This window comes from Vanellus vanellus, assembly GCF_965231255.1.
Source record: "Vanellus vanellus genome assembly, chromosome: 19".
NCBI lineage: Eukaryota > Metazoa > Chordata > Aves > Charadriiformes > Charadriidae > Vanellus > Vanellus vanellus.
Window position 1 is genome coordinate 4191193 of NC_138924.1, and position 21869 is coordinate 4213061.

The window sequence follows — 21869 nt, forward strand, 5'->3', positions numbered from 1 at the left end:
TGTGCAACTGCATGTCAAGTACAAGAATACTCTAATTCCTTATGCTTTTTTTGTCCTAGCTAATGCTCTTCATGCTACCAACAACTTGCAGATTATTCCTGACTTTAGTCTAAAGGATTCAAGAGACCAGACTGTGCTTGGATTGGCTCTTTGGACAGGTATGTGCCTTTAAAACAAGATGAGAATTTACAAAGATATGGAAGCTATGATGTGGGTAAGAATATTTTTATTTTTTTTTAAAACAAAATGGCAGGTGTGTGTTCATGTCCTGGCTTGTACTACTAGTGAGAAGCTGTCAAGGAGAGCTTTAGATGATTCTTCAGCTTCTAAAACTGAATGATCACATCTGACTTGCTGATAGACTTCTAGTCCTACAGCTTCTCTTGTTCACTAGCAAGTAGTCTGGAGCCTCTTGCCCACAACTCTACTGGCAGTTCTGTGGAATTGTTCCACTGAGAACTCACTGGTAGTTTTCATATCAGATCACCATATTTGTGGCTAACTCTGTTCTAGATGCTGGTTAAGACAGTAACAAACTTTACAAAGGGAAGGTTAGCTGCTTTAAGTAGCTATTAAGGGGAATGGAACTTGAAATTCTGATTCAGAAGATGCTTTCTTGTCTGTAATGTGCAGTGGAATGGTTTGGGGAGAACTAGTATTTTTGTTTGGAGCTACCTGACATGTCAACAGGATCAGGACATCGTCAAAAGAAGGAGGTGGTGTAGTCGCTATGGACTCAATTTACATATGGTCCTACTGAGCTGGAAACAGCAGCTGTATGGGGGATGACTACTCATACTTTGGACTTCAGAGATGAGGTAGAATGCTTAGTTATGTTACACATGGATGACATCTAGAGCAACAAATCTTTACTGTCCAGGCTTTTCACTTTCCTTTCCAATGAAAGGAAACCAAAATATAGCTTTTTCTCTACCATTGCCCTTATCTGTCGTCTGAGATAAAGGAGGAGGAACTAAGCTAAGCATCTAATACAGTAATATTTGAGGGAATAGCTTATGAACATAATACCAACATTAATAAGTTTGGACAAAAATCTGAAGTGATATGAAGGATTAGGCTAGGTATGGTTAAGGAGGACTCTTATTACATTTAGGTTGGCAGAACTAATGGGAATACTGTGTTGTATACCAGACCATATCTTGCATCCTTAAGCAAGACCAAAAGGACTCAGTAACCAATATTCAATAAGTCTGTAAATGAATATGAAAGCTGGGTAGAGTAATGAGTTGGCTTAGCTCACGTATGTAAACTTTAAGAGGCTCTAGCCTTCAGTGCATCTCTTACTGTAATTACTGAAAACTAATAACTCTTCAAGCTTTTAATCTTCAGTGTGTCTCTTAGAACTGAAGGCAAAATACTAATGAGCTTTAACTCTTTAGGCATGCACACAATAGCAGCTCAGCTGCTTGGATCTGGGGCATCAATCAATGACACAATGTCAGATGGACAGACTCTACTTCATATGGCAATACAGAGGCAGGACAGTAAGAGTGCGCTCTTTTTGCTGGAACATCAGGCAGATATAAATGTCAGGTAAGATCTTAACTCATACAACACTCAACTGGATATGTATTTAGGAGTGGGCAGCGATGACTGCCTTCATATAATGGCCTGAAGTTGGTTTAAAATCATGATCTGTGTGTAGTTAAGCATTTGGTGCTTGTTATGGCTGAGGGATTACACTTGTGAATTTGGAGCTATATATAGCTCCATTGGTCAGTACCTCCTCTTGAAGCTGTCAAGGGAGGTGCCACTTAACTCTAGATAGAGCAGAATCCTCTGTAACAACAGTCCCAACAACAATCCCGAGTCCTAGAGACATGGTACTGAACTTAGTCTTCTCTGTTTGCCAGCTTGTTGGAGCTGCCTGTCTTCTATCTAAACTAATTAGATGTAGCTCCAGCAACAAGTTTCCCATAGAGTATCTCCCAGAGAAGTTGATTATCAGAGTGAACAAAACATTTATCTGCTTACATGACTGACAGACTGTCTCTGAAATTTGCAATCTGTACAGTAATGAATGTCATGGGTACAAACTGCCTAATACTGCTGTTCTAACTTCAGTTTTCTAGCAGTTGGTATTTTTGACTGTTACTTGAAGTTTTACCACAGAGCAGACTAAGCTGTTTGTGTCTGTGGTAGTAGGCTTGCTCTGAAGGAACTGTTAAAATGATGGCTGCACTTAAGGAAATGACAGTGTCTCTGAGCTAAGAATGCTGCTAGGAACACATGCTTTTCAAAGAAATCAATCCCTTGCTACTAAAGGGTGCAGGGAGAAGGGTAAACTACATAGCTGTAATGAAAAACTTAATGTGGAGTGTTTGCTTGGCTGTGAAGGTAGGGTCTTACTACAGCAAAAATACACACATGAGGGTATAATTCTTGTCTTTGCCAATAAGGCCTCACATTACAGTAGTTTACTTGATAATGCAGTAGTAACACTTCAAACTGTACCTATTGCAGAACACAGGATGGAGAGACTGCCTTACAGCTAGCTATAAAAAACCAGCTCCCTCTTGTGGTTGATGCTATTTGTACCAGAGGAGCAGATATGTCTGTACCAGATGAGAAGGGAAATCCTCCTCTATGGCTTGCCTTAGAAAATAACCTGGAAGATATCGCATCGACTCTGGTAAGACTGTCAGTTGACTTAACTTAGTCTTACTTCTGTGCATCTTGCTAGCAACCAAGGGCTCCTCATCAGCAAAACCAAACTCAACGCATGAAAAGAACAGAGTAGTCCTATACCACTATCTAACTTCTAGAGGCTTTTCTTCACCAGAAATTCCTTTTTCTTGGGAAATCTCTTAAACACTATAGTCTGCATAGCATACTCTATTGCTACAGTGGCTGCAAGATATTTGGCTATATGGATTTCTGATTCTGGAAAGTGTAAGGATCTACTAAAAATGTTGGTCTGTAGCATACCAGACTTGTGTAATGATAGGCTTCCTGAATAGAACTGAATGCCCGTATGTATGTGCTGTTTTTTGTTGCCTCTTAAAGTTCCATCAAGAAGGCCTTTAAAGGCTTATGTTCACTTTTAAGACTACTTACATTCAGGCATAGGTGATTCAGCATGAGACTTCTTGGAAAACATAAGTGGACCTCCTTATGTCTCCTTTATAAGGAAGTTCCTTGAAAGCTTTGTCTCTGATAACCAGTTATTGTCTGCTAGAGACAACTACTTAACAGTTGTGCTCATAAGCTGAGAAATGCATCTGGTAATTGTACTTGACAGTTTGTGCTGGTATTTGATAAGATTCTATGGAGTCAGCACTGAAACTGCTCATGTATAAACCCTGTAAATACTTTGTAAAGTGGAGTGGAACAAGTCTAATTTAGTGCTACATTTTTTTTTTCTACTACAGAACTACTTACTCGAGCATACAAATATTAGGAATACAATACCTGGAAAAAGCTACCTCTATTTAGCTGGATGTATAGGAAAGCAAGTAAACAGGCCAGACCTTCAAAGGGAATGTCTGCCAATGCTGCCTGACTTGCTTTAGGTGCTTGTCATTGCTGAAAGCGAGGTAACTGTTACCCAAATTGGCTTAAGACCTGTCTGTTCAGGTTACATGAGTGAATATCTGCATTGTTAGTAAACACTAACTAATTAAGTATTACATAGTAGACCAATAAAATATTGGTCCAGAAGACATTAAAGTAGCTTCCTGAAATTCAACAACCGTCAGAAGAAACGGATAGAATTTGAGGTGCCCTATCTCTAAGGGATAATGTTTCAGAAGCATTAGTCAGAGACTATATAAAGTAGTAGGAGCCTGCTGGAGACAAAAATGAAAAAAAAAAAAAAAAAACAACAAACAAACAAACAAAAAAAACAAACAAACAAAAAAAAAAAAAAACAAAAACAAACTTCACTTCCTCGTTGTGTTTCTCCTTCCAGGTTAGGCATGGCTGTGATTCAACCTGTTGGGGGTCAGGACCAAGTGGCTGCTTACAAACTCTTCTTCATAGAGCTATTGATGAAAACAGTGAACAAATAGCATGCTTTCTTATTCGCAGGTCAGACCCCCTTCTAAAATACAAACCTAATGTGCATGTACATATTTTCCTGGCATAAATTAACTGAATGCTAATTTGAGCCAGTAACAGGTATGTGCTTCATTAGACTTTTGGTGGGTGGATGGAACTTATGGAAGCCTTGCTAATCTTAAAGACACATTCTGTTACCTATATTAGTATCATGCTCTTGGTGACAAGAGTCAAACTAAAATCAGGAGCTTGTGCTTATGTAGAATGTGTCAGCAGTTGCTAGATCAGCTGTTGCAAACTCTTCTGACCCTTGTTTGGAACAGTTTAAGTCTGGATTAAATATAATAAATTGTCTGTATTGTGTTTATTTTAGTGGCTGTGATGTGAATAGTCCCAGAAAGCCAGGCCCAAATGGAGAAGGAGAAGAGGAAGCTCATGATGGACAGACACCCCTACACTTGGCAGCCTGCTGGGGACTAGAAGAGGTGATCCAGTGCCTTTTGGAGTTTGGTGCCAATGTCAATGCTCAGGTATGTAGAGAAATTGTACACAGTTTCTTTGAAGTTGATTCTTGGCTTCTAATGTAGTGAGAACAAACTTCCCTCTTAGCTGTGTGTTTTGCTAGATAAGAAAAAGAACATCCATCTCTTATGGCTGAGCCAGTGTGATGACTGGCTGCGGTTCTTTTTTTTTTTTTTTTTTTTTTTTCCTTCCCCCCCCCATTCTTTGCTACCAAATCTAGTGCTTATCTGTCTGTATGATGGGTTAATTCAAATTTAGGAAGCTACACTGAAGAAAAATAATGATACAGAAAACTTCTTGCAGTGTTAATTTTCTGATGCAATGATTGGAATTCAACTTTTCTGTCCCTAGTGTGAATTAACAGCCCTGCTCCTGCCTTTATCTGCTGTAATTAATCATTATATCAGCTATAGTGTAAAATGCAAGAATACTACTTTATTAGTATGTTTGGGAAGTGTCTTCTGTTGCTGAGTGAACTGAGGTGATGTGACTGAGTTACACTTCATTTTTGATTACACAGTAATCCTTAAACAGCAGCTTGACAAATAGCAACAAAAGAAATGAATGCATAACACTTCTGGGTCCTGTTGCTGTTGAAAAAGACATGAAAATGAATGACAGAAGACATAGTCACAAAGCAGCTGTGGCTGTGAACTGCTGCTTGATACAGCCAAGTGATTAAACACCTTTGATTTTGCTAGATTTTAATATACTGTTTGCATAACAAACATGCCTGATGCTGTTATACTTTCAGTGAGGGAAGTTCCAAGTGTTTAGCTTCCAGAAAACTTAGCACTAGTGCCTGAGAGTCAAGTTAGGAAAGTATCTGCAGTGCTGAATCTATGGAAACTATACTTCAGGCGTATATACTGTAGTCTATCCATTGTTCTTTCAGATAAAAATATAATTTTACAAATTGTTAAATACTATAAAATATTAACATTAAATACTTCAAACTAATATTAGTTTGAAAGCATTCTCTTGGAATGTCTTGAATGTTCATCTCTGCCCTCAAAATGTCTGACTAAACGGGAAATGTTACTCTGAGCTGCTTAAATGGCTATATAGCACAGGATTGAGGTCAACCTATTTGGAGAAACAAATACCAACTTGCTTCATTTACAGCGTGGATTTGAGCTCCCACTGCAACTGTTTTGGTGTCCCAGAACTAAACTAATAAGCTTTCCCTACTTTTCAGAGATAGGGAAGGATTTGTGTATAACAGAATCTTCCCGGTTTCCTTCTAGGATGTATAACAATCTTCCTGGTTTCCTTCTAGGATGCAGAAGGAAGAACTCCAATACATGTTGCCATTAGCAACCAACATAATGTTATCATTCAGCTTATGATTTCACATCCAGATATTAAGCTAAATGTACGTGACAGGCAAGGAATGACTCCCTTTGCCTGTGCTATGACGTATAAAAATAACAAAGCAGCTGAAGCAATTTTGAAGAGGGAGCCGGGAGCTGCTGAACAGGTAACCTGGGAGTATTCAAAGCATGCCAGTGGTCTTTCTGCACTAGTCTGTGGTAACAGGTTTTCCACAAGCAAATTCTGCTTTATCCTTTTGTGGCTTTACATAAAATGGCATTTGCCAGATGCCAGTTTTCTGTAGCAGGATTTATTAGGAAACTGTAGGTGTGTATGTGCTATGTATGAGTAAGAACATCATGTGTCTCATCAAACTTTATCTCATCTTGTCAGTGCTAAAGTGAGGAAGAGGCACATAAAGAGGCAGTTCTAACTCTAGTCTTGTCTTGTGCTGGACTAGTGCAAAAACAGTCTATTGCCTGGCTTTCCTGAAGCTACCTGAAATAGAAACCCTGACCTAAAATAACTGAATAATAGATGCTATGCTGCACTGCTGAACTGTAAAGCCTCCAACTGTATCTTCAGGCTTCTGGTGTGACACTTCAGGCAGCTGTTCAGGATTTTTTTCTACCCTATGTAAGTTTAATTACTAGTAAAGTATTTGAGTGCTTAGTGAACTCTTGTAATAGATTTAAAACATGCTTAGAAATACAGCTGGTTCTAAATATGCTTTAACATCAGCTTGAATGGAAAGGTGAACAACAACATGCATTTGGTGTTAAGCCAAAAAATGAATAGACTTTGCATCAGTGTGGCAGGATTGCATGTTGCTTCCTTGTCTGGTGTTAACTGCCAGATTGAGTCAAGTTTGTTTCGCTTAACTGAGTTTATCATTAACTGCTGCTCAGTACTTACTACAACAGCTGTTAACCTTTAGTCTGTCGTAATACTGTCCAGTGTGTGGTCAAGAAATGACAAGGTTATAAAGTAGTCTGAAGCAGACTAGAGTGAGCAGTTGCAGCTTATAATTTCTCAGTTCAGTTATTTGATAGTCGTATCTATCAAATAAGTCTCTAATGTCAAGCAGTGAAAAGAACAAGATGCTACAGTTCACCTCAAGTAGAGGGAGCAAGTTTCTCTTGTTGAAAATATGTCCTACTACCTAACAACTGCAGAAATAATGGATTTCATTTCACATGTCCTTTCTGCAACAGGTTGATAATAAAGGTCGGAATTTCCTACATGTAGCTGTTCAGAACTCGGACATTGAGAGTGTGCTCTTCCTGATAAGTGTACAGGCCAATGTAAACTCTCGGGTCCAGGATGCCTCCAAACTAACACCTCTCCACCTGGCTGTACAAGCTGGCTCAGAGATCATTGTGCGTAATCTGGTATGTACTGGAGCGTCACTCTTCTACTTAAAAAGGCACATTCTACCTTAATACATATTGCCTGTAGGCTGGAGACATTGGCTGAAGGTGATACCACTTTTTCTGAAAGAGAACTCAGATTTGCATAAAGTTCCCTTAGCTTGTACTGTTAGCTGACCTGTATCAGTAGCCTTCGTATGAGCATGTTTGATTTGCAGCAATCACTAGGTAGTGTGGCTTGCTCTAAAGGAAGAACATTACCTTGCACTTTCTGCAGATTTGAACATGAACACAAGTTGCAGCAGCTCAGCAATGATAGCACTTTATATATGCTGGAGACCTAGAAGTATCTCTGTACACTGGAGTTTTTGCTGTGCTTCATTCACAGAAGTAAACTGTTGGCTAATAGCCCTGAAAACATCTTTGAACATATCCCTTCTTGCATCTTGACAGCTGCTTGCAGGTGCCCAGGTGAATGAACTGACTAAGCATCGTCAGACTGCTCTTCACTTAGCAGCCCAGCAAGATTTGCCCACAATTTGTTCAGTCCTTCTGGAGAATGGAGTAGACTTTTCAGCTGTAGATGAAAATGGAAATAATGGTAAACTTCTAAAGACTTACAAGTCAATATAAACACTTTGTAGGGTCTCTTAATGATAATAATAATACCTCCTAGTGGTAGAGAGCCCACTGAATGGGCTCACTCTTCAAAGGTGAAAAGGAGAAGAAAAGTCCAAGAAGTCAAAGCTGGTGGAAGGAGTTTTGGAGAGGGAAGGGTGGGGGAAGTGGAAGGTGAATGCTTAATGTTATCAGGCTGTAATTATTGCTGACATTAACTACTGCAGATTCTTGAAGCTTCTCTTCTGCTTTTCAGCTCTTCATCTGGCAGTGATGCATGGCCGTCTAAACAACATCCGGGTCCTCCTCACAGAGTGCAATGTAGATGCAGAAGCCTTTAATATTAGGTAAATAGTATAGTCTTAACAGGCTAAAAGAACCACAATGTATTTTAGAACATGTGCTGGTATGACTAGATAAAAAACCCCAAATATTTGTTTGGATTATAGTATTTCTACACTAATTTTAGACTGAAGCGTGTAGAGCATGCTGTGTCTAAATTGTGTGGAAATTTATGTATATCAAGACAAGGAAGTTAAATCAGGCAGTTGTGTATGAAGTGCTGAGTTACCTTGGTTCAGACTTAAACAATAGTACCCTAACTTGAAGAAGAAGAAAAAAAAAAAAGTTGGATTGGTAACAGTAGTAGCAAGCAGACTTTGATCGGGATGGCAATTTTTTTTTTTTTTTTTTCCCCAGAGGCCAGTCACCAATGCATATTTTGGGACAATATGGCAAAGATAATGCAGCAGCCATCTGTGACCTCTTCTTGGAGTGTATGCCAGAATACCCTCTAGACAAACCTGATGCTGAAGGAAACACAGGTAGGTGAGATTCAACTGCTGTTAAACTTGAAAGTCACTCAAGGCACTTCTAAAGCTGGAATAATTGGCAGTAGTATGTTAAATACAGAAAGATGCAAACTTTACATGTCAACTTAAAAGAACTAAATATCCTACTCTGGACTGAGTGTAACACAAGACCTGCCACTCTGTTAATAGGGAAGTATCTGGCTTTTATTTTTCAGTGCTCCTGTTGGCTTACATGAAGGGAAATGCTAACTTGTGTCGTGCAATAGTGAGAGCTGGGGCTCGTCTTGGAGTTAACAATAATCAAGGAGTCAATATCTTCAATTACCAAGTTGCTACAAAACAGCTTCTCTTTAGACTGCTAGGTGAGTAGTACTTGCGCAGGTTGGAAAGCGGTTTTAGCTTATGCTTATGAGATCCTTTGGTGGAGGAAAGAACTCTGGACATCTGACTTAGCTGACAGTAATTTCAGAGGGGCTGAACTTCTGAATACTCTACTTTAAATAAAGGGTAGAAATACTAATTCTTCTCATGATCAACTGAAAAGTTGCACAGTGCAGACCTGTCAAACTTAAATATTTATGTCTTCTGGAATATTTATGTCTTCTGGAAGGATAGACAGGGAGACTCCTGGTTGGTGTCATAGTCTACTGTAGCTTAAAACCTAGATACTGCTTTTTAACTTGTGCTGTACAGTTGTTGTGGATAATGTATAGTTTTCATCAGCATCACATTTTTTACAAACAAGACTGCAGCTACTGCAAGAGTAGTTAAATCAAGGAGGCTAGAAAAAGCCTTCTTAATGTTAACGGTGTACTTGAGGTGTCTGAGCCCATTTTGCCTTTACATTTTTGCCTCTAACAGATATGCTGACAAAAGAACCGCCCTGGTGTGATGGCTCCAACTGCTATGAGTGCACTGCCAAATTTGGAGTCACGACAAGAAAGCATCACTGGTAATATAACACATCTTGCTGTGCTTACAAGGAAACAGATTCCTCTTCCAAATGTAGCTAGGCTTGTTCCTTCTGGTTGTTTAGGAAACCCCCATGTTAACATAGGTGTATAACCAGTAAGCCAGCTGAAACATTCCTTGCTGTTCTAGATCAGTAACTTGTGGTCTGACTAAAAATTATATTTTCAGCAGTTTGTGTACTTAATATTCTGATTGGTTGGAAATGAGAAATCACGTCAAAGTTCCAGTAGTCAAACAGAGGATTTAGATGCCTGCTTTCAGTAGTGGGACTGACTTGCTCTGAAATAGGTGGCAGATTTTGGGCAGCCACTGCCATCTTAGGTTGGGAGCTCTGTTTGTAATGTGGAAATGGCTGAAGGTGCTGATGTGAGTTGCTCTTGTGGAGACAAGGGTTGCCTTTCCTTAACCAGTCTGAACTTCTACAAAACATGCTGGGTTAGATGGAAGTTAAGCTAAGACTTTTCTCTTGGCATGGGTAAGATTGCCCAGTGTTCCAGAGAAACTGCACATGCATCAATTAAAGTAGTACTAGGTGACTGACTAGTATAGAAGCAGCATGTGTTTTTTTTGGCATTACTATCCAGTTATTGCATGAGATGTCAGAAGATACAAGAAAAATGTAGCATTTCAATTGCTATTGAACCTTTTCAGTGATACTACCATTGATGGAGAATACCAAACAGTAAAATCCTGGTGTTCACTATGAGTGAACTGACTTTTCTCCCACCCCTCTTCTATCAACAGCCGACACTGTGGACGCCTGCTCTGCCATAAGTGCTCAACAAAGGAGATTCCTATCATAAAATTTGATCTGAACAAGCCAGTCCGAGTTTGCAATATCTGCTTTGATGTCCTGACTCTGGGAGGAGTCTCCTAGTATGCTGTGGAAGTAAAGGGATTCTCGGTCAGTGCTCCTGACAGCAGCTCTGCTTACAAGCCCTCTGGATAGGGAAGAGGAAGCCTATACATGTCTTCTGCAATAGACTGAACTAACTAAGGACCCTGTTATGATATATTCTGGTATAAATGACTTTGTATGACTGTAAATGTATTGGGCTGTGATAGACTTCACTAGGAATTCGAGTGGATCGTTGAAACCAAGTGACAAAAGAATTTGGACCCTCTTCTAGTTGCAATGGGGTATGGAAGCTAAAATTGTTAAGCTGATGTTTGAATCGACATGAAACAGGTGTGTCCTTGACATGGTGCTTTGCACTGAGCAACTCTATTAAGTCCTGTGGCTTTCAGGCTGCTTAGTAGAGATGGCATTAAGTTTCAGGGTAACCAGGTATCTTTCTTTGCTTTGTCTTAAAGATAAATATTCCCTTTCTCTAGAGAAGACTTCTTGTGAAGCTAGACTGAGCGGTTGTAACCACTGTTCACTTCAAGAAACTCTTCAAAAATGGGGGTAGTTCTAAGCATAGCTCAAGAATTGTGGCCTTACAACAGAAAGCTTTACAACATCTGATGCAAAGCAGTCAGAATTGCAGATCCACATCTTGATACCTCCTCAGTAAATGTCTCATTAGCTTTAGCATGTTCAAGAGAAGTGCAAGATTGTTTTAGCCAGTAAATACTCTTGCTTATACCTGCTAGAGCTGTCAAAAGTCTTTGTTGCACTTTCATATTTACGTTTCTAGTCCTTCCAATTCATAGAACTTGTATAAATGAACATAAGTGTGCTGAAAGGCCTAAGCATATGCTAAATGGAGAAACACTAAAACTGGTTAAGTAGTCTAATTTGCAATACAGCGATAAATGCTGAAGTGCATTATGCATCCCATAAGGGAGAGCAGCACTTTCCTTTGGTTTAAAGACCCTGGCTGACTGCTGCAGGAGAGTCAGTAACCCTACTGGTGTAAAGTGTGCTGCACCTCTAGACATTAAATTTGGGTCCAGTTTCAGCAGGATTGCTGGTGAGTGGGAGTGTATTTGAAGGCTTCCTATTAGCATTAAGCCTCTGGCCTTGGAGGAAGGATTCTGAACTGGCGGTATGGTGCCTGGCATTTGGATTAAGCTGCAGTATCTTAATCTAGGCTGTTTGTCCTCTCTTAAACGTGCTGAATCTGTAAAAATCCAACATCACATTGTAGGTAAACCAGAAAAAACTGCTGATAGGCAGGGTTATGGTTTGGTGGGCAAAGGCTTCAGTCAGAGAAAAAAGTGTACTTGAGCAAAACTACCTGCCATGTTAAGGCTGTTTTCATCCCAAGAGATGAACCCAGGTTAGACTCAACTCAGCATTCCTCATCTCTACTCCATGAACTGGCATGCTTTTTTTTTTTTTTAATGACTGTTATCTCCAGTGTACAATATGGGCAAGTTGGGGACCCATTGCCCCACTTGGAATAGTGACTTCTCAGTCTTAGAGTCTTAAATGAGATGATAAACCAGCCTGCTGCTTTTGTGGGAGACTTGCTTGAGGTTTTTCTCTAACTTGTACAAGAAAAGGATGGGAGAGGGTGTAATTGCTGACATTTGCACGATGAATTTCACATCAAGTCTCACTTGATCTGCACTTTGATCTTCCAATATGCATATTTTATAACTGGAATCTCACCCTTGTAACACTAGAGAAGAATAATGGATGATAATACAGATTTGCCTCACTGTTTAATGTCTGCTGCTGTCATGGTTCCAACAGAATGCCCTGGGTAACACAACTGGTCTCTGTAACATAGTTACTACTACAAATGGTGCATCTCTGGCATAATATTCTAGGTGAATGAGGTGGAAAATAACCATGTCTGAAGCATTTAACTGCAAGCTACAGGTTTTTTTGACTGAAATAGATGATGGAAAACACTGTACTTGGGAAAGCAATGGTTTAGATGTTTCAAAGTATCACTGGTTGCAGGTCTAGTGGTGAAAGAGAACAATGATGGAGAGAAAGTGTGTTTGGTGAAAGAAGTCATGACTATAGTGTATCCCATGATAACTTGACTTCCTTCTTTGTTTGGATCTACAGTGCTATGGAGTGGTAAGTGTGTGCTGAGAATACTGAGAGATACTGGTAGAGGAGTGTTCTTCCAAGGCCACAGCCTATGGACTTCAATTTGATCAGAAAACTGCACAACATGAAATTGCTGAAGCATTTTAACATCACTGTTTTGGTGACCCCTCTGACGGAAGGGGCAAGGGAACAGGGAGCTTGGCTCTGACAGAATAAACCTTTTAAATGATGAACAACGTAGATCTTGTGAAAATTCCGCTTAACCAAATGGCAAATTTAAGGCTGGCTAGTTATCTTTTAGAAAGTAGAGTATTATAACTGGGAAACCATATGTAATGCTCCTAGTTTGCTGTTTACAGCCAATACTGTACCAGCTTCCTTACTGAAGTCTGCAAGGAAAGTTAGTTATTGATAAACTAATATACAGCCTGAAGTGTTCATTAAATTTAAAGCAAGTAAATTCAGCAAATTTGATCATTTAAAAGTGCCTTGGAGATAGTTTCTTTCCAGCCAACTCTAAATAGCTTTCTGCCAGAGTTAAAGGAGAAAGGCTCACAACTTGGGGTTTAGTTCAAGTTAGTTCTTTCCTAGTGCCTCAACTAAAGAGGCTGACTCCCCCCATCCCCAACAAGTGGTGGGGCTTAGTCCTTTATGTGCTCTGCCCAGTATTGGTCTGAACTCTCAGACCTGTGAGATTTTGGGGGAGTTTTGCTGGCAATGCTCCACTGCAGGGTACAAATGTGAATGGAGGCACTTGGTAATGTAGTAGTGGTCAACACATTTCTAACTCCATAAACAACTGCTCTTCCTTTTTTGTAGCATACTACAGTTGTGACCAAAAACCCTGCCCCTGCTGCCTTTAAGTGGTATCTGTTAACTTGAGACTTGCGTCTGCCAAGCGTTGAACAAAAGGGTGTATGGAAAACCAACTGCTGTCCCTGGGAAGCGATGCTGTCAAACCAGGCTTCAGGCGCTTCAGCGGGGCTGCATGGGAGGTCTGTGGTGGCTCATACTGCAGCTTTTTGTTTGAGACTGGATTCCTTTTGACTGCAGTCATCCAGCACTCTTACACAAGCACAAAATGTGGTCTGGCCTAAGTTTTAATGTGTGTATCTGAAAAAGGTATAGTCACTGTTTCACACCACAAAGTGGAGTGAGAATGTTGGTGTTGAAGGTACTAAGAGAACATAGCAAGCTGCTGGCTGAAAGCTAACAGATGCCTTAATGACTTCCTGCGCTGGAGATTGATGGCTTGTACAACTTCTCACATAGTGCTTATAAACTAACATGTAACAATATGGGAGGCCAAGGCTGGATTTTTTTTTTTTTTTTTGTAGATCAAATGTTAATAGGCAAGTCCTCTTCATCCTGTAACCAGCAGAGTTGGGTACTGCGGCAAACTAGAAAAATCAAAGCTTGTACAAGTTCTGAAAAATAACTGAACCTTCTAATACCCTCTGTGAAATAGAACAGGCAGTCTTAGAACAATGGCATTTTATCTGCAATGTTTGTCTGGAGTCATTGTAAAAATGTATTTTTCCAATATACATTACTTTGTTGTGTAATGATTCTACTTGTAATAAAATGCATAACTAGATAACACATTGTGAGGTGGGAGCCTTGTTAAAGTATCTTCTCCTGTAGAGACAGCTGCCCCGCTGCAAGCCATCTTTCACAAGCCACAAGGAAAACTAGGGGTTTAACCTTCAATTGGGCATGACTTCATTCCTTGTTCTGAAATTATTCCAGGGATTCATTTTAATGTTGTGGAACTGCTACAACTGTTCTCTTGGCTGATGAGGTCTGGTGTTCTGGTTTATACCATCTACTCATCTTGAATGCCTTATACTTGACTTACCTATTATTGTTCTTAAGAAACAATCCCAACTTCCTGCAGGCCAGAGCTGGTTCAGGGAGTAGATAAATGCATTTAAATGGACAAGCTGAGCAGAGTTGACTCGGTAACAAACTCTTGGTGCATTCATTGTGCACTGGTGGGCAGCTCAGCCTCCTGCAGGAGCCTGGAACTGCTGCAGCTTTACTTCAGGAAAAAGAAAGCTTTGGTGCAATAGCAAAACCAACCAAAACATCTTGGCAAGATTGTGATGCATTAGTCTTTTATTAATAAAACTTACTAAACTACAGATGAATGGTGAGCTTTATTAGAGCACTATCTATGTTGCCTTGACCCCTGTGTAACTGTTGCTATTTTCTTCCCACCCTTTTCTACCATGGGAGAATTTGGCCGAGATTTGGAACTGGAGTAGAAACAAGATAGTCTTGGAGCACTTCCCCCACTTGGGCAGTGGGGGAGTCTCCTTGTTTGCTTTAATAGATGAATTCTTCCTAGTGAAGAGAAACCTTTCCCCCTGCCCCAGTCTTTCCAAACACTAAACTGACGAATAGGCTGTCTTCAACTAACTTAATTGTAAAGCAACACCATCTCATATCCCCTTCCTGCAGCAGCTTGCTTGATTTCTGCGTAGCTCTTAAGATCAGAACCATCCCCTCAGTGTTTCAGCACCATCTGCAGTGCTCGAGCACACTGCAAGCGGAAACCTGCTTAGAAGTTATGCCTTCGCTGGGACTCATGACATTGACTTGCTCTTACAAACTCCTTTTTACACTATTTAACAGTCTGAAATTTGCTGCAACTTTTCAAGCTTGCCAATCATTTTGGGGGACGGTTTGGCCTCTAAATGCAAGTTCTTGTCAAAGAAGATGTGTCCAAAAGCAAATGACCTGCTCACACTTACAGTGCCCACCGAGTCATGGAGACAACACAGCACTGCTTTGCAGCTCTGGCCTGCAGGCTCCACACGGCTTCAGCTTTAGGATTGTTCTGTGATGCGAGTAGCCTACTGCAATCCCAAAGATGGCATGAGCCCCTGGCTGAGTTTTTAGTTCTAAAAGCATGACTTGGGACCCGAATGCTGTGCAATGGCTCCGCTGCTGCTCAGCTACACAGACAGCTTCCAGTGGTGACGGACAAGAGCTGGCACAGCTGCCTGGGAGCACCTTGGAGGGCTTCGCTTCCAGATTACAGTGGAAAAGAAACACAACAGAAGCAGGTTAAAAAACCAAACTAATACAACCCCCCAAATGTTTATCACAATAAGTGTATGTATTTAAATTGCTATAGGGCTCCCATCCATGGCAGCTGTAGCCCCACCTGCACATCATAGGTGGAAAGTGCTGTAATATGTCCCGCTGTCACTGCGATGAAGCGATTACTCTTGCTTTGAGGCAATGCTGCCAGGCCTCCTGTAATCTCACCAGTTATTAACTAACTAATTAGATTTGTGGGACTTTCTTTAAAAGTGGTAGTAGCTCAAAACTGATGAGTTTATAAATGACTCCCGGCTGTTTATAAACAGGTGGCAGCTGCCTTAAGGAAAAGAACTGAACACAGCTCAGTGTGGATCTGTGCCACTGCTGGACTCTGTGCCACCTGCGTGTCTCTCTCAAGGTTGCAGTTACACCAGAAACCAATTCTAACGGTAAACGCCATGAAAAACAGCGACTGCTTCCCTGCAGCCTGGGGTTTATAGCTCCTAGGCCCTACGCAGGTATTCCTTTCTCCTTTTCAGCCCTGCACAGAACTGGTAGTAACGTGCCCTGCTCTTCAGCGAGTTGCTCGTACTACTGCGTTTTGCCAGCTGTGATAAAACGCGTACAGGCTTTAGGGGAGCTGTGCCCTGCGAGGATACATCCAGCCCCAGCTTACAGTCTGATGGACAAGCACCACATGGGAGCTCGTATACCAGAATGGAAATAGGAGGCAGATCACAGAAGGATGGTTGTGTTGTCACACGGCTTTTGTTACTGCCTGTTTAAAACTATTAATTCATGACCTGAGTAGTTTGAAAGTAGTGAGTCAGAGGACCGGGATCATCAGGTTAACATAAAACAACCATCCTCATAGGTGGATCCCAGTATCTTCTTGGCGCAGTATCTAATACAAACACTAAATGAGGAAATACAGCTATGACCTTTGCCTTCTGTACTCCAAGAATTTGATAAAGCTTGCGTGCAACTAAACTGCACAAGTTCCCAGATATTGTGTACCTTTTAATTGTAGGAGAAATTCGGGCTTCTCCTTGCTACCTTTAAACCCTTTGGAGTAAATCGGGTGCCTGGGAAGGGGCGTTAGCACTATGATGCAGCCGGCAGCGTTCAAGCGCCTGGAGGACTGTGCATAAACTGAGGGCAGTGATGCTGCAGCAGTTCTTTCTCTCACTACCTCACTGCCTTAAAACACAACACATTGCACCCGCCACCGTGCACGCAAGCATCAATTTCCTGATTGCACAAGAAAGCAGTTTTTAAATATAATTCATGCTGTACATCTTGCAGTTTGTTGCCAGATGTAAAAACACCATGGGAATAAAGCACTAAGAAAGAAAGCATCCCGTTGCTGATTTTTCAGCCACTAACTGGGTTAAAGTGTTTCCTCCTTCTCTCGTCTCCATCTCCACACATTAAAAAACAGTCCCAAATAACATGAAATTGTTATTGCTCCCTTCGCATGGCTGGAAGGGAATAAAGCTGGAGCTGCCCACCCAAAGTGCAACATTTCGCTGTAGGACTCTGCGTCCCCCTCGGAATCACACCGTTAGGACACACTGCTCGGCCAGTGGATGGCAGCCGTCGTATTCCTCCAGATGAGGGTTATCCAGGTCGCCTCTGTCCCCGTGCTCGGTGGAGTCTGGCTGGCCCCACGGTGGACCAGTGGTCCTCACGCACACACAATGACTCCCCCTCGAACCAGGCACGTACAGCTTCCGAGGGACTCCAGTCCAGTCTCTGCTCACTCCCCCACTAAGAATGGAAAAAATAAATTACAATTCAAACCTGTGAAAATGCTTCCAGCAAATAGAGAATCATTAGAAAAAAAAAAACCAAGGCAATCTGGGAGAGTTAAAACTAACAATACACTCACTGAGGTAGACTTTGCTCCCAACAGCCAACATCCCACAGCCTTCTACTTTTTATTGGCTGTGCCTCAGAAACCTGTGGCCCCAACCTGGTTTCACCAGTGCTGCTACATGCTCTCACGCTTCTGGGACCAATCAACTTCTGCTTCCCATGCTTCTATTGCTGGAAAAAGAATCATAGCCTTATGTAGCACAGCGTGTCTAACCACAAAATGCCTTTTCTGGGGGTAGCTAATTGCTCACAGATAACCACATGCCGCCTTCTGTGCTATGACTGGACACAGTGATTTTGAGAACTAGGGCAAAAGAAAAAAAAAGTCTCAAGTACTTCCGCAACTACTTCTTAGTGTCTCATTATGGGCCAAATCCTGTCTGTTCCCCTAACTACTGCACCTTTTAAGCCTGTAAACTCTTACACAAGTGATTGCCACACAACACCCAGAACCAAGGCTGCACCCAAGCTTGTTCACACATAGAAGCAGATCCCCCAAGGTACACAGTGCTACTGGTGTAGCGAAATAAAGCCTTAGCATTTTGCAATGTGGTCTGTGAAATTATTTCATCTTCAAAAAAAATAGTCCCTCAACAGAGAGGGGAATACAATTAAATAGACCAAGCAGGAAATGACTATTCAAAGCTCAACTTCATTTTTATGTGGTTTTAAGTGAAAAGTGTTGTGGCAGTAGCCTGTAAGACATGCTGTGAAACTGTCTGGAAAACACAAGCTAATCCTTGCATTCCCAATAGGTTAGAAAACCCGTTCGAATGCAGCAGATGGTCCTAGTGGGATTTCTGTCCTGTTTTCCTGAGAACAGGAGGACCACGTGCACACGTGGCAAATTCTGAAACCTGATTTTGATTCCAGCGTGACAGAAGAGTTTTAGCCTCAGAAATAAAATTCCTGAAAGTATTAATGATTGGGATGAAACTTTATTTTCCTTTTACCCGCTCACCAGGTCAGTGAGCACAGTTCTGCTGCACTACCTCATGCTGGAGAACATTTCCACTAGCCCAACCTACACTTCTGTGCAACTCCAGACTGGGTGGAAGCTATTAGCAGTTGCTGGACTGCCAGAGAAAATCTAGGGACTCCGATTCACCCAGCAGCAGCGGCTCAACCTGGCGCAGCAAACAGCACCGCTGGTTCTTGCCAGATGGTTCTGCCTCTGTCAGAAAGCACAGCCTGAGGAATGCAGACAGGGAAGGGACCATGCCCAGCGTATTCCAGCCATCCCAGCACTCAGCACGTTAGGACCAACCCATGCCCTTCTGCGGAGAAATCTGCAGACCTCACCTACAGACTGCGGACGGCAGTGGCTGCAGGAGCCAGGACACCCTCCTACACCACTCCTGCTAGGAGAGGCAATGACAAAGCTCAGGGCGTGCAAAAAATGCAGAAATGCTCTGCTCCGAGAGGTCCAAGCATGATGGCAGGAAGGTAGAGTTTACCTCTGTCTGGAGCACCAGAATCGGCTGCCCTTAGCAGAGCTCCATTCAGAGTTGCAGGGTGGAAACTGCTGCTTCCTCTGCTCGCTTTCTGCTTTGAACTTCAGAGCTTCCTCAATCGCGGCCTCAGCCTGCCATAAGGCTTCTGTCGGTGCCCCATTTTCATCATAGAATCTGCCCACCAGCTTCCCTGGGAGAGAAGATCAATTAAGACCACAGTGTTTCCAGGCAAGGGAAATGAATAGTTCTGGTGTTTTTTTTTTTTTTTAAGTTGTTATTTAAAGACAAAAAAAGAAGGATCTCACCATGACTCAATTTTAAACCCAAACTGAGCTTACATCCCCTCCATTCTTGGATCACCCAGCAATTTACCCATGTTAAAATCCATGCAGGACAAGCTTAGGCACAGACTTGTTAAAGACCAGAAAGCCAATGCTACTTCCAGCTGTAGAACCCAGAAGTCTTTCCCACCCTCACTCCCTGAAATAGTTTCCCTGTGCTGCTGCTTCTACAGTCTCCTGAGTCCTGCTAATTTCAGTACTCGCAGCGCTGGCTCCATGCCTTCTGCTCAGCCGAGACGAATAAAAGCAGGGCAGAGAGCTGTCAGCCCAGAGGGGTAAAACTGTTCAGCTTCACCTCAGAGAAAAGCAGACCTCAAACCAGGTCTGGTTTAGCAGCAGCTCCAGCTGGTCGCTCACAGGTTTCCGTCTCCAGCGGCGCAGGTGAAGGACCCTCTCCACGGCCGACAAGGTGTAGCCGAAACCTGGGGCTACGTAGTGCTGCGCCCCCGACCTGCCATCGCCGGGCCACAGGCCTACCCTCGCCCACCCGCTCCCTTCCCCCTGCCAGAACCACTCACCCACGGGGTCGTAGTTGTTGCCGTAGAAGGAGAGCCAGCTCTGGATGGCGAGCATCTCGCCGGGCGACAGCGCCGAGACGTCGTCCACCAGCCCCGCCGGGGTGAAGTCACCGGTGGCGAACGCTCTGGTGGCATCTCTCCCTGCGGGGAAGGCAGGCCCTGAGACCCCCAGCCAGGCCATGCCAGGCCCCGCCGAGCCCTGTCAGCTCCCGCCGAGCCCTGTCAGACCCCGCCGAGCCCTGTCAGACCCCGCCGAGACTCGAACCCGCGGCCCTGAGCCCCCCGCCACCCCTCAGGCACTACCTGCGAGGCCGCTGTAGGCGCCGCCAGGGCCGTAGTGCCTGCGGCCGCGCTCCACATCAAAGACGCGGCCCAGCACGGCGAGGTAGAGGCCGGGCTCGCCCTCCCCGCCCCGGTACCGGGCCAGCTCGGCAGCGCTCAGCAGGAGGCGGCGGGACGGCGGTGGCGGCATCAGCCAGGCGCGGGGATCGAACCCGCGGCCCATCAGGCAGGCGGCCCCCAGGCACAGCAGCGCCGCCGCCGCCGCCGCCCCGCGCCGCATGGGGACGCGCCACCCGGGCCGGGCGGGTCACGTGCTCGCTACGAACGCGCCCGACACCCCTCCTTTCACGACACTTTCCTCGCCGCACAGCAGCGTGGCGGTGGCTGACGGCAGTGTGGCCACCGCGGCGTAGTGCATGCTTTACGGCGAGTGTCGTGCGGTCCGGCCGCACCGTGCCTTTCCGGGGCGGGGCTTTGCGGCGCCGGGTGTCGCTTGGCGGCAGTGTGGCGCGGCCGCCGCCGGGCGGGCGCTGACAGGTGCGGCGGGCCGGGAAGTTGCTGACTAAGCCGGGCCGGGCGGAGCCGGGGCGGCGGCGGCCGGAGGAAGGAGAAGCGGCTCTGTCGAGCGTCGGCGCTTCCGAGGGGCTCATGGGGACGGCGGCGAGCCACAGCAGCGAGGAGGAGGAGGAGGGCGCCGAGGAAGGCATGGAGGGGGCGGCCGCCGCGCCTCAGCCCGGCGCTGCCTTCCCGCCCGGCGTCGCCGCCAGCCCGGCGCCGCCGCTTCCCCCGGCCGAGGTGCTGCTGGACCAGGCCCGGCTGCGGGAAGCCACGGCGCGGCTGCGGGAGGCGGCGCTGCCCGAATCGCTGGTGTCGCGGCACCACAGCACGCTGGTGCGCTGGCTGGAGGAGCGCCTCAGCCGCGGCGACGAGGCCGTCAGCCTGGAGCAGTTCTGTGAGGTGCTGGAGAGCGTCTCCCGCCTGGCAGCCGGCTCCCGCGGCGAGAGCGAGGAGGTGAGGAGGCGGCCGGAGGGGTTGAGCCGCTGCCCGGCCTGGGGGGGTGCTGCGCGGGGGCGGAGAACCGGCCAAAAAAGCTCCCGCCTCGTTGAGAGGCGGGGGTGAGGAGCAGGGTCAGCGGGGAGGGAGGCGGGGGGAACCTCGGGGTGCTGCTGGAGGTCGGTCTCCCCGAGGCCGAGGGGGGGGTCTGTCCGGGCTCCCGGTGCGGGCACCGGGCCTGTGGTCCGAGCGGCGCGGCCGCGGACACCCCCGTGGAGACCCCGGTCACCCCTTCCCGGTACCTGGAGCAAGGCCAGACCGGAGGGTTCTGCAGTAAGGTGAAAAAAGTGGCGGTTGCTGTTGATAGGCAGGCTGTCAGCTTATAGATATCGTTTCCTTTTAATTTATGCCTGTTTTCAGTGATCCTGCTCAGCAGCCACTTTTGAATAAAAGGGGTGTTTATGACAATATTTCTGCTGTTGCTGCCTCTAGTGCAGCTGGTGGTAGCACAGGTAGGAAATTCTGTACAAGCAGTTCCTCTGAGGTACTTCTTAATGGTATCAGCAAGTCAAAGTTTACCAGACTTAATTCTATTGTTGCTTTTAAAAATCAGCGGTGAAATTGTCAAGTGTCTCACTGGTATCCCATTACTTACTGTAAAGTGAGTTTTGGAAAACTTGGAAAAAAGTAGTGTAACATAGTGTAACAGAGTTCCCCCCTTCCCCCCCCCCCCCCCGACTGAAGGTTTTAAGGTAAGGTTTTATTGGTCGA

The 21869-nt window shown here is 44.4% G+C and overlaps 3 protein-coding genes across 3 annotated transcripts in view; 2 read left to right on the top strand and 1 right to left on the bottom strand.

The window, feature by feature from the left end:
- Positions 1-15938, top strand: part of ANKFY1 (ankyrin repeat and FYVE domain containing 1) — a 35496-nt gene extending 19558 nt beyond the window's left edge. The window contains exons 13-25 of the mRNA XM_082492998.1: positions 60-158; positions 1401-1554; positions 2485-2653; positions 3932-4050; positions 4394-4550; positions 5822-6022; positions 7071-7247; positions 7680-7827; positions 8101-8191; positions 8544-8668; positions 8872-9018; positions 9518-9608; positions 10373-15938. Coding sequence (XP_082349124.1) covers positions 60-158; positions 1401-1554; positions 2485-2653; positions 3932-4050; positions 4394-4550; positions 5822-6022; positions 7071-7247; positions 7680-7827; positions 8101-8191; positions 8544-8668; positions 8872-9018; positions 9518-9608; positions 10373-10505 — 1811 coding nt within the window. The 3' untranslated portion in view covers positions 10506-15938. The remainder of the gene's footprint in view (positions 1-59; positions 159-1400; positions 1555-2484; positions 2654-3931; positions 4051-4393; positions 4551-5821; positions 6023-7070; positions 7248-7679; positions 7828-8100; positions 8192-8543; positions 8669-8871; positions 9019-9517; positions 9609-10372) is intronic.
- A 1087-nt stretch (positions 15939-17025) lies between these two features.
- On the bottom strand, positions 17026-20385 carry CYB5D2 (cytochrome b5 domain containing 2; the record flags this gene model as incomplete). The annotated part of the gene is made up of 4 exons (XM_082493000.1): positions 17026-17402; positions 18968-19154; positions 19824-19964; positions 20127-20385. The coding sequence occupies 4 exons, from the start codon at positions 20383-20385 to the stop codon at positions 17189-17191; spliced, it is 801 nt and encodes a 266-aa protein (XP_082349126.1). The 3' UTR covers positions 17026-17188.
- A 368-nt stretch (positions 20386-20753) lies between these two features.
- ZZEF1 (zinc finger ZZ-type and EF-hand domain containing 1) overlaps positions 20754-21869 on the top strand; it is a gene marked incomplete at its 5' end in the record, with an annotated part of 61004 nt that continues 59888 nt past the window's right edge. Inside the window, one exon of the mRNA XM_082492905.1 lies at positions 20754-21116. Within this exon, the coding sequence (XP_082349031.1) occupies positions 20754-21116 (363 nt within the window). The remainder of the gene's footprint in view (positions 21117-21869) is intronic.